Source organism: Perissodus microlepis, chromosome 4 (genome assembly GCF_051167445.1).
Source record: "Perissodus microlepis isolate ML-2025 ecotype Zambia chromosome 4, ASM5116744v1, whole genome shotgun sequence".
NCBI classification, from domain to species: domain Eukaryota; kingdom Metazoa; phylum Chordata; class Actinopteri; order Cichliformes; family Cichlidae; genus Perissodus; species Perissodus microlepis.
In genome coordinates this window covers 19455506-19467558 of record NC_140464.1, presented here as the reverse complement: position 1 = coordinate 19467558, position 12053 = coordinate 19455506, and the positions used below count along the sequence as shown (strand labels likewise).

General features: G+C 40.4%; 1 protein-coding gene across 1 annotated transcript; it reads left to right on the top strand.

Moving 5' to 3' along the window:
* Positions 1-3146: 3146 nt before the first annotated feature.
* kcnj12b (potassium inwardly rectifying channel subfamily J member 12b) lies at positions 3147-10379 on the top strand. The gene is made up of 2 exons (XM_084926324.1): positions 3147-3715; positions 7851-10379. The coding sequence occupies exon 2, from the start codon at positions 7947-7949 to the stop codon at positions 9228-9230; it is 1284 nt and encodes a 427-aa protein (XP_084782450.1). The 5' UTR covers positions 3147-3715; positions 7851-7946; the 3' UTR covers positions 9231-10379.
* Positions 10380-12053: the final 1674 nt, after the last annotated feature.

Genomic DNA, 12053 nt, shown 5'->3' with positions numbered 1-12053 from the left:
ATAATGTGATTTAAAAAAATCCACACTCTTTCATTATTCACTTGTATAGGGCAGAATAAGGGAAACAAAGATTTAATTAGGCTTTTGACTGAGTACAGTAAAGAGTGACCTGGATTCAACCTCCAGTGTGGAGCTATCATTGCCTCTATGTGTTACTGGAACTGAGTGTGCTTTATTATTATGTTCATTATGCAGGTCTGAAGCATATTCACTAACTGGAACAGGGAGGTTGGAGAACAGCTACTTTCATGCATCATGCATCTTGTGTATGTTCAGCTTTTTGTTTCTGTCGGTTGGGTGAACAACGCCTCTCTTCCCCACTCACGAACAGTTTGTGTTGGCTGCCAACAGATATTTTGTACTGCATCTCATCCTTCATGTTTGCTCTCTCTCTTCCTTGATCACTGCTGTATGAAACAAGCTTGTCTTGGAGCTTTGCAAAGTTTACACCCTAACTACTCTGACTTCGTTTCTCCCTGCTGTTTTTAACAAGGAGCACATTACAAGCTACCACCAGTACAGCAGTATAGAGTATTGCTGGGTTATTACTGCGTAACAGCAGTAATAGTTTTGTTTAACGGAGCTTTGAGTAAAAACCGTGTGCCCTCAGCCACACAGGGATAACCACAACATGGTGAAACACCTGAAATAAAAGTGTAGTGTGCTGATCAGCAATGAGCTGAGAATCTTAAAGGTGATCAAACACTTGTATGTTTATCAGTGCAGTCGAGCCTGGCCCACTTTATCCTGCTGCAGAGAAGGGCCCTTTAAATAACTCGCTGGGTATGAAGTATAGGCCGGGCACTGGACACACTTTGTCCTGATAGCACACTCCACATCCCCATCTGGGGCCGCCATCCCCTAACTGAACCCATAACCTATTTACAGGTCTGACATCATAGTAAGACTTCATAGTGTACATGTACAGTAATAATTATGAGCACTTAGAGAGCTAAGATCTGTAGTGCTTGTGTTTGTCTGTAGTCTGGCCAATTCTTCATGAATGTTGTTTTTTTTCTGTGCATTATCTTGCATGTGAGGCAGTGAATCACATGCAAGATGCTTGCACCCAAAACAGATCCAGTGGGACTAACACTCACAAAGGTCAAATATTATTTCCTATTATATTTAGAAAACTGATACCGAAGCCATCTCGCCTTAGCTTCCTTGCAGGCCATCATAGTGGCTTGTTGCACGTAAACCTTCCACCGATCCCTCTGCTCTGTGACGTTCTCCAGTGAATCTGGGTTAGGCTAGCACTGGAAAGATAATCCTGTTTTTGTCTTGTTTGAGAATTGCAAAGTGCTGGACAGCTACACACAGCTTGTAGATAACCCATGTTCAGTCCAACCATGCAATTTTTAACACACACACACGTAAATTGTGTTTAAATACATTACAATCACAATATTTGTAATTTTTTTTTATACTTGTACAAGCGCAAGTTTACCCCTGTGTTGCATCATCTTCCCTTTCAGTAGCACTCTGCAAATTTTGAAGAACTTGGAGGAGCAGCTGCTGCGGTTTTGGAAGCCAAATGTTTTGCAGTTCTTGCATGTTATAAGATTTCAGCTGCCCAGCAGAGATGGGCTTCCTTTGCTCTGTTTTCTTTCATAATCTCTAAATGTTTTCACTTGCTCACATCTGTGGACTACAGGCAGACTGCTGAGCCTTTCCCCCCCACAGAGCCACACTTTGTAATATGTGAAAATTCCAGTTTAGCAAATAAGTGAGGCCTTACCTGAAAAGATACCCTCTGGAAGACAGCATATGTTGCTCTAAGATTTGCATATATTCAGTAATTAGACGTTCACATAGGTGCAGGCTATCACTGCCTTGGGCGCTAATGCACCCCTCATAACATGCTGGCTTTTAACCTATAACCTCCACAGACTCTCCTCCTACAGAGGATGCAGCGACCAGAATTACCAGAATTTCAGATTTTCATTAGTCAGACCATAAGAGGTCACGCAGTCATGAAAGTCAGTGCTGCTTTTCAGGTTTCTCTGATTCTTTTAATGGCACAGAAAATGAAACCCCCAATTTCCAGAAGTTGATTTCTTTTTTTTTTTAAAGCCATCCAAATCATCTAAACCATTTGTCAGTCTGAACATCAGATATTCTTTTTTTGAACTATAAATATACCTTAAATGATTTGAAGACCAGTCTATTTTTATTTAGAACTTAGACAGTCAATTGAATTTTTTCTAGATATGTTTATGCAAGCATGGTTGTGCTGTGGTTAGCAGTGCTGCTGGTTAGCAGTCCTGGCTTTGCTGGTTCAAACCCAGTCTGTGTGGCATCTGCGTGATCTCCCAGTGTCTGCGTGGGTTCACTCCAGTTACTCCAGTTTTCACACCAGTCGTGTGAAGGCATTTTATACTGTAAGATAACAACCTTGCAAACTCACATGACTCATCATATGATCATCATTTCAAAATGCTGCTTTGTCTAATCATGGTTACACACCTTTAAAAACATTGATATTCCTGTTGGCATTAGCGGTTTGAGTTCAGTTGCTAAGTAATGAATGAATCACCCAAACACACTGAATTCAAATGGTAACTATTGTAAGAAATTCGCAACATAGTCTCATTTCAACTTTGTAGGCATGCTGATGCCATCCATAGGTATAACTGCTTTAAGCTTCAACAGCAACCTTCAACAACTTCTCAGTGGACTTGCAATGTACAAGACGCTGACAGACGTCCTCATTCACTCAGGCACGCACACAAAATTCAGAAACTGCCTACATGGTCTCTTCAAAGTCCAGCATATTCAACAAGAGCTGCTCTGCTTTCTCACTGAGTAAAAGTGGAGACCACCCACTCTGTGATCTGCTAGATTCTAGTTAGAAAATAGGGTATACATATGAAGTATAATCTATATTTGGAAATAAGAAGTTTACTCATGCAGAAGCAATGTGGTGTGTTCTTTAGGCGATTCTGCCAAAGTATAATCAAATACATTGTCATAAAAAAAACACAACCCAAAGAAACCAGTGTGTCCCCCATCGCTCTGTGGTACACAACAGCCCTGAATAAACCAGTCGGTTCTTTCAACGCCGCTGATGATCACCTGACTGTCAACACTTTGTAGGGGAAGCGCATGTAGTCTCCAAATGCCAAGTATCTACAGTGACACTGTGGAAGGGAGGGGGAGGACTGGAGCTGAGCAGTGAGCAATAGTTCACTAGATGTGGGATACAGAGTGGGATCTGCAGCAGAACGAGATCAGATAGCAGATATACTCAGAAAGTGTGAGACACGTGGAAGAAGAGAGACTGTCGACTCTCCCAAGACTCTAAAATAAGCTGTGAAGAATTGACTTTTTTGATTGGACTGGACTCAACAGGCCACGTGACCAGTACATTCATTTGATTTGCGATGACTGTCATCAAGGTGCCGTTCTGTTTTTGAAGATCACAATTACAACTTCCCTGCTTCACGAAAACCATTTTGTTATTTCTGGTCTGTTCCCGATCAACTGGATATCAATCCGGGGGTGACCCTGGAGTATTTTAGAGCACGAGTGATTGCTCTCCTCATTCAGTGGAGAAAGAGATGAAGACACTCTGTGGCTATTTACTTTTCTACCTCAGGAGGATAGAAGAAGAGAAGAACTGAAGGAAGCCAATCATGAAGCAGCTTGGCTAAAAAGGTTGGAGATTTGGAAGAAAAGGAAAGTTGGAAATCAGCATTTTCTTGCGAATAAGGTAAGCCGCTTGCCTCTTGCTGCTGTTTTCGGTGAAAACAGTTTCTGCTGTGATAAATGCCAGCAGATAAAAAGACTCATCGCTGCTCCTGAGTTAAGATCACAGCCCAGCAGGCAGAGTGTGGCTCCTGAGAGAGCCAAGGAGCAGTCGCACAAATAATTAGATATTAATATCCCTTGGACACTCAACATCCTGCTTCCTAGCAACTAGACCTTCGAGAAACACTCACTCACAGGGGAAAAATGGTCAGATTTGTTATTATAAGTGTCATCCTTGATCCTGAACTTTAAGCTCTAACAAATACATCCCTTCTTGACTTCTGTGTGGTCTGTTATATGTACTGGGTATTAATGTCTAACTATCCATGGTGTGGTCAGCTTCTATTTTTAACTTTTGTTTTTTAATGCATCTTTTAGACCCTTATCCTATTTATCACCTGACAAGCCTCCTGTAATGTTCTCAGACATACCAAAGAGAGTCCAAACAACATAATGCATGATAAAATATCTGAAAGTAAGTAGGACACAGCTTGTGCAAACCTGTAGTTGAGGTGTTTTCCACTGAATCTCTTCTGTTTCCAGGGCAGTGATGTGACTGCCTCCTATTTAAGGGCTCTTTGAATTCAGATTATTTAAGGTACATCAGACCAGAATGCAGCCACATCATTCAATTCAGTGGAAACCAAAAAATAAATAAAATTAGTAATAATAATAATAATAATAATATTTCCTAGATGTTTCTAGAAGTCTCTCTACTCAACAATTTGGGCACTTACGTGGGCAGTTATTTTAAAGCAATACCTTAAAATAACTTTACCTTCAGTAGTCATCAGGACATTGGAAAAGCACAATCAAATGCACAAAAATTCATAATCATCATTTAAATTTGATGAAAACTGCTTCACAAGTTAGCTGACTCTGACAGCAAAAAGAGATTTAAAAACATCTTTTACCTCCGTGGAATTTATATTCCTAACATCATCTTTTACGTCACATAAGTTTGCATTCAGGGTTTCTCTGATCATGGCTCACACAACACAGTAACACATTTTTGTATATTAACGTGAAAAACGAAACAATCACCAAGTCAGCAAGATGATGTTAGCATTTAGCTCCGAGCCCTGCCTTGCATAGCCGAGTCTTGAGTTTAATAAAATTGTGCCGGTGGTATAGTCTTAAAATTACATCATGATATGGCAAGAATATTTACAATAACAATATTTCTGACAATAGAAAAACATGATGGTTGCAGCCTTCTTTTCCAATGAGCTACTTTCGATAGATTTAGGCAGCAGCAGTAGCATTATATAGTGTACTAGTAGTAAAACATCATAAATCAAATGTAAGCATAAAAGTAGCCTAGGTGGTGTTTCCCCATGAAATTTAAAGTAAAGGTGTAAAATAACTGTTTAACACTTTGTCGCACAAGAATGAAAAACATTTTCTACCTGGGATGTTGAATCTTGGGTCGAGGTTTTTGACCAGCTGCCTAAACTCCTGCTTTTCCATTGTGTCACTGTTTGCTCTTCCTGTCACATGGAAAGCAGCTAGCATTGCTGGGTTGAGTTGTTTGTTTACATTTGGGTCGCACGTCACCAGCTGCTAGAATCTCATCCTTCACAACCTGGTTGCACTCGACAGCACATTTTTTAGCATCGAGTGGTGAAACGAGTTTGTTATTTCCATCTTGACTAAAAACAATTTTCTTTTTCTGCTTATTTTACAAAGCACAGACACGTCCGGGCTTGTTGCATTGTTGTTCACACTGGGGAGTGTAAACTAATGACACAGCTATAACAATAATGTCGCAATGTAACATTTTAATATTTATTTATTGCAAACAATTCGATGCGACACAGACCTAATCTCAGGTGCAGCTACGTTTTAGCCACATGTAAAAGAAGCGCAAAGGCTTTTACCTTTTCAGTGTGCTCTCAAAACATGCATTTTAATAGGTGTTTTTTTATACACACACATATATATATATGTCTTTTTTAGCCTTTATGGGACAGTAGGCAAAAGATAAGAAAACTAAAACAAAGAAAATGTGGTTAACAGCGTCGGAGCAAATTCAAACCCAGGCCTCAACATTAGCTTTACTGTATATGAGTTACCTGTTCTAACCAGTAACCTATTTCAGATACCTCAGAACTTGAAGTTAAAACTCAGGAGTGACGTCACTCACGAGTTAGCACGTTCCAGAAAAAGTGAGGGAAAACAGGATTTGTTTTGGTTTTTAGCTAAGTAGAGCCATTCAGTTATCACTAGCAATACAGTATAATACTTATTTTTTGTGCACACATTCATGGATAAAGCCTGATCAGTGCTCTGTGTATGGCTTATTTAGTGAGTGAAAAATGCACAACAGTAGCAGAAGAGATGCTACTGGCTACATTCAGTGCCGCCATCTTGGCTTGCTAATTCGGGGTATGTTGGTCTGTTCCGACTCTCCGAGTGGGAAATCTGAGTTGAGGAGGTGTTCCATAAAAAAATTACATCTGGGAACTCAGAATTTCCGACTTCTAAATGATTGAGGAACCTACACCATGTTGTCCATTATTAAAAACAAGATGTCAGCTGCAGATTTGGCCAGAGCGTGCGCGCCCTGTTTCAAAACAACAGAGATTTTTTTTAAAAATCTACCAGTCTGCAAATTTTCATGCTCTCTTCAGATTTTTTTTAACTAATCAAACAAAACTTTACACAAATGTTGTCAAACATACAGCGATTATTCATATCTATCTATCTTCTATTATCATCTTTTCCACTATAAATCCTTACTTTGTATATATTATGTTCATTTTATCATCCCCCTGTGAATGCTGTGTTGTGTTCTCCATTTCCGTTTGGTTCAAGTGTCCAGTTAAACGTACATCGCCCGAACGTAAATTAACAGTCACCAAAAATTTGTGTCCACAGAAGAATTTTGTTTAAGTCAGCACCAAATATGGAATGAAAACTCTCTACAGTTATTACATTTTGGGAAAAACATTTCAAAAAATGAGGTTTGGGTAGATCATTCCAACACATTTACTCATTTTGTTGAAAATAAATTTTTATATGCACCTTTGCATGCATATTGCTCAACTGAAGGTGTAATACATTTAAGAAAATAAGAGAGCAAAGATTATTTTTAACACTGAATCACAGTAAGTTGAAGGGTTTTTCGTTGGTTGGGAAGGAGGTGCAATGTCATACAAAAGCTTTGTAATGACATGATTTGTAAAACTTTGCTTTGAAAATCTACTTTCTGCATGCTGTAAAACAGTATTACTTAGTACAACACATGTGAAAAAAGGGTTTACTCCACATAAAGTGCACCTTTTTCAGAAAGAAAAATCCCATTAAGTGCCTGAAGTGATGCCATTGATTTCTGCCATCAAACCATTTCTATCTCCATGACACCCGCTGTTCTGCCCCATCTTTTTCAGCCCATATTACTTTTCAGTTCAGCCTCACAAGGGAATCACACAGCCTCATCACTGTACTCCAGTGACTCTAATAGTTTTGCCAGCTGGAAGAAACAGAAGACACGTCACATAAAATGGCAGGGCATTGGATTAGCTGGCTATTTCTGTACCTTGTTGAACAGTGAAACATTCATTGTATATGCCGCAGAATTTCTGACAGAAGAGGTGGAATGAAAGCAAAGCAGAGTTGTTGTTTTTTTAATTGGATGCCATTAAAAATCTTTTATCTATTAAATGTCTGTTTTATTTTACTTCAGCAACATATAAGCAACTTAAAAAAAAACCTGAAGATGATAATTTTAGCTACGTGGAGAGCTGAACCGAAATCAGCAGTGACACATTTATAAGTGTAGACGTGCTTTGGTGGAGAAAGAAATGTAATATCTGTAATGTGGATGGCAGAAGACATCAAAATGAATAGAGAAAAATTAATTCAATCATGCCAAAGGTACTTCAGGAAGGGGAAATTGAAGTAGAAAAGAGCATCATTTTCACTGGGCTTGACTAATGAATCTGATACACAATGCTGGTAACCATGTGACCCTGCCCCTTCTGATGCTGTATGAGTATCTCAATTCTTTGCTTAAATGAAGGTAAATACAATTCTCTTTGTTTCCCTATTATTTGATGTTGTGTATTAATATTCTGCCTGTGTTTCCTTTACAGCGACCTTTGCAGTGCTGGGCACTTCCCCTGAGCCTGGTCAGTTTTGTATGAGCCAGGCTGATAGCGTGAAGCCCTGTGGCTGTGCACCACTGAGGCATGAGTGTGGGAAGAGCCCACCACCACCACCACAGCTTCTTATCCTGTGAAGAAGAAGGCTTTAAACTGAGCACTATGCCTGCTGTGGGCAGTTTTGGCAATGGAAAGATCCACACACGACGCAAACAGCACAGCCGGTTTGTCGGCAAGACCGGCCAATGCAACATCCATTTCACAAACATGGATGAGAAGTCACAGCGGTACATATCTGACATTTTCACTACTTGCGTGGACATCCGCTGGCGATACATGTTCCTGCTGTTCAGCTTGGTGTTTGTGGTGTCCTGGTTAATGTTTGGCTTTGCGTTCTGGGTCATTGGCCTGCTCCATGGTGACATGGACAGTCAAGGAAGGGACGAGAGTTTTGTTCCTTGTGTCATGAACGTTCACACCTTTGTGGCTGCCTTCCTGTTCTCCGTTGAGACCCAAACAACCATTGGGTACGGAGCTCGCTTTGTCACAGAGGAATGCCCAGCAGCTGTCTTCATGGTGGTCTTTCAGTCTATTATGGGGTGCATCATTGATGCCTTTATGATTGGCGCCATCATGGCAAAGATGGCAAGGCCCAAAAAGCGTGCAGAGACGCTACTTTTCAGCCACAATGCAGTAATCGCTATGCGCGATGGGAAGCTGTGCCTCATGTTCAGAGTTGCAAACCTAAGGAAGAGCCACATCGTGGAAGCTCACGTGAGAGCCCAGCTGGTGAAGCCCCGCTACACAGATGAAGGCGAGTACATCCCCCTGGATCAGATCGACATGAACGTCGGATACGACAAAGGCACGGACCGCCTGTTTCTGGTTGCCCCGCTCACCGTCATACACGAAATTGATGAAGAAAGTCCACTCTTTGGCATCAGCAAACAAGATCTCGAAGCAGCCGACTTTGAGATAGTAATTATACTTGAAGGGCTGGTGGAGGCCACAGCCATGACGACGCAAGCACGCAGCTCGTACCTGCCCTCGGAGATCCTGTGGGGTCACCGCTTTGAGCCCGTCATTTTCGAGGAGAAGAACCAGTACAGGATAGATTACGCCTACTTTCACAAAACATTCGAAGTACCATCCACCCCCAGGTGCAGCGCCAAAGACATGGAGGAGAGAAAATTCCCAACATCTGGCGCCAACTCTTTCTGCTATGAGAATGAGCTGGCCTTCATCAGCAGGGATGAGGAAGACGAGGGAGACATGGAGAAAGAGCAGGACAGAGAGTGTCCATCTGAGTTAGTGAATGAGTCGTCATTTACCGAACACGAAACGCCCTCTCGTAGAGAATCTGAGATTTAACCTTTGTCCGGTGCTTGTTTTGAGCATCGCCACATGAAGTGACCTATGACTGTCATCCTGCTGATATGAGGACACCGCTGAGGCAGGTGGAGGACCAGCAGTACAGAGTAGTGAAGCTCGTCCGTGGACGTTTCAGGCTCTCCAGAGATGATCACTGAGTTTCATGAAAAACAGCTGTCATGTTACAATTGCAGTTCCTAGTAATAAAATGCATGACAATAGCATAGTTTTGTATAAATATTTTGAGAAATGTTTCCCAGTCATGGCGGGACTATCTGTAGGTTCCTCAAATTTGCAGCGACGTGTGCAGTGAACTTGACTGAACTTGAAGTTATTGTTTAGGAAACTAAACCTGGAGAATACTTCTCCGAGCTCAACTGATAAAAACTAAAGTGCAAATCAAAAGTGGATGAGAGACAGATTTTCATTCTAAGCAAACTTAACACTTCTTTGAATGACAACAATATTAAATGCTCTTCATTAAACACCGTTAGCGACCGACTTGGCTGGCTGGCACAAATTCAGTTATGAGCACAAGACAAGGTAGAGTTATACACATTTCTATCACAAAGGGGAAACAAATGATGTCACATCATTTGTAAGTTTTGTATATAGCAGGGAAAACTATTCATCTCTGTTTATTTCAGCCAGTGACAAATGTTGGATCTTAAATTTACATTTGAATTACTTGCAGTTTACTAGAAACTCAGTGGCATTGCGAGTAGGAGTGAGACAAAATATGGATAAGGCAATATCTTGTATAGCTTTCCTGTACAGCTTGTTACATTGCTGGAAATTATGATAATCTTGGAGCTCCAAATCAAACTCCAATAGTTTGATTTACCCGGGACACCAAGTCATGACACTTCATAGTGTGTATTAAATTAAATTTATTGCAAGAAGCTTACACAGAGAAAGTGGTGCTAGACAGCAGGGGGACGCAAATGAGTGGGATAATTAATTGAATTTAGAAATGTTTATAAAATCAATTATTCTTGTTATGTACTATATATTACAATATTGACACATAGAAACAAACTAACACCACATTACAGTGAATAAACACATGATTCCTTTTCCCTTTTTGGTTGTTTTCCTTTCTGCACAGAACTGTTTTACTATGTATTAAATATTCCAAGTATGCTGTAACCTGATATCACTTGTTTTCATTGCTAATATACCATTGAAGAACTAGTTTGCTCACTTCTGTTGGTAACTATTACTATCATTGTCAAACTTTCCACTGGTACTGCACACATTATGCAGTTTACTCTCATAATAGAAGCTCCAAACAAAGGCTCCTTAATTAGAGACAGTTCCCGATAAACAGGATCAGCTTTTCCAGGTTGGGACTATCGGTTTTGTCTGGCTAATGATTTTATTTGCTCTGCCTAGCTGCTTAATCAAGGTATTGTTAGTTTCGCGATCTGGCTGAAAAGGCTGTGTCCAGCTGACTTTGTGAAGTCTTTAAAACAAGAAAAGGGTTCTTAAATATAGAAATTCTTGTGACTATCATGATACAAAGACTAAGGCTAAAAGCCTCAAGCCCAAAACGTGCACTCTCACAAGTTGCAGAACCAGTGCATAAAACCTTCTAATAAAGAAAGTGCATTGATCTTGTACATAAATAGGTATTTGTAACACTCAAATTCTAGGTCGGAGCAAAAGCCATCTATGGGAAAAAGATCACTTCAGGGAATTATTAGACAAACACTTAAATCAGAAGGAAACAATCCCAGCTACAGTATTTTGTGCTTAAAAGTTGGGGGGTGGGAGGGACAGAGTCCAACTTGCAAAATGGATATAAAACACAGTCCTGAATGCTTGAAAAGAAGGCAACTGGACTCCTCTAAGCTCCTAAAAACATTTTGCCTATCACCCAAGAGGCTTCTTCAGTTTTAAAACAAGTGGTATCTAACCCCTAGTATGGCTGTGCCCTTGGGAGTGGTCCTGTGGGAAATATTAATCACGTGACAAGAGCCAAGGTGTGAAAAAAGGCATGAAACTTCATCTCCCGCTATCATGTGAGCTGTCTTGATAAATACTCAAAGATGAATCAGTTCATCTGGAAGTTTTCACTTGGCATCTCATAACTCATCCAAGTGAATTCTCATTTCTTACCTGACTGCAGATTTCTCAGACTTTATAAACAAATAATTTTCATAATAACCAAATGTAGCTCCATTGTCACGACCACTGATCACTGGCCATGAGTGTAAATTTAAAGAGAGTTGATTGTTGAGAGGACAAACATCTTCACAAACCTTAAAAAATCCAGTTGCCTTCTTTTTAAGCATTCAAGATCATGACCTGGATTACTGACACGCAGTTCAAAGCCAGCTGGATTCAGCGGTTATCCTGCTAGATCAACGACCACCCCATCCTCAGCAAGCCAGAGAAACCGAAAAAATATGCAGCATTGTTTGCTATGTGGAGTATAAGTAGACTAGAGTGGAAGCACAATCAAATATACCTGCCTTCAATTAACCCAACAAAAGCACAGTCGTTGCCTCGTAGCAATTGTAAAAACACACAGACCCACAAATCCACTCCAAAATCAGTGCCAATGCCCCACAACAACTGTGGAGGTAGATTATAGTGCAGAACAGCCCATGTCCCCTATCACAGATTTCACTCCTCCATATAACTATGATAAGAAAAAGTAGAAGTTCTTTTGTTGAGGAAACGTGGCTTAGCTTATAAACTACGACCAAGACAGAGATTATATTTTTATTAGTGGGCCTTTTGCATCCTCCACAGATTAAAAATGCAGAGAAAAGGCTTTTACAATCAGTATTACAGTAAATGTTGCAACTATAGCTT

Excerpts from the sequence above, each read along its gene's own strand:
- kcnj12b (XM_084926324.1), top strand. The coding sequence starts at position 7,947 with ATGAGTGTGGGAAGAGCCCACCACCACCACCACAGCTTCTTATCCTGT.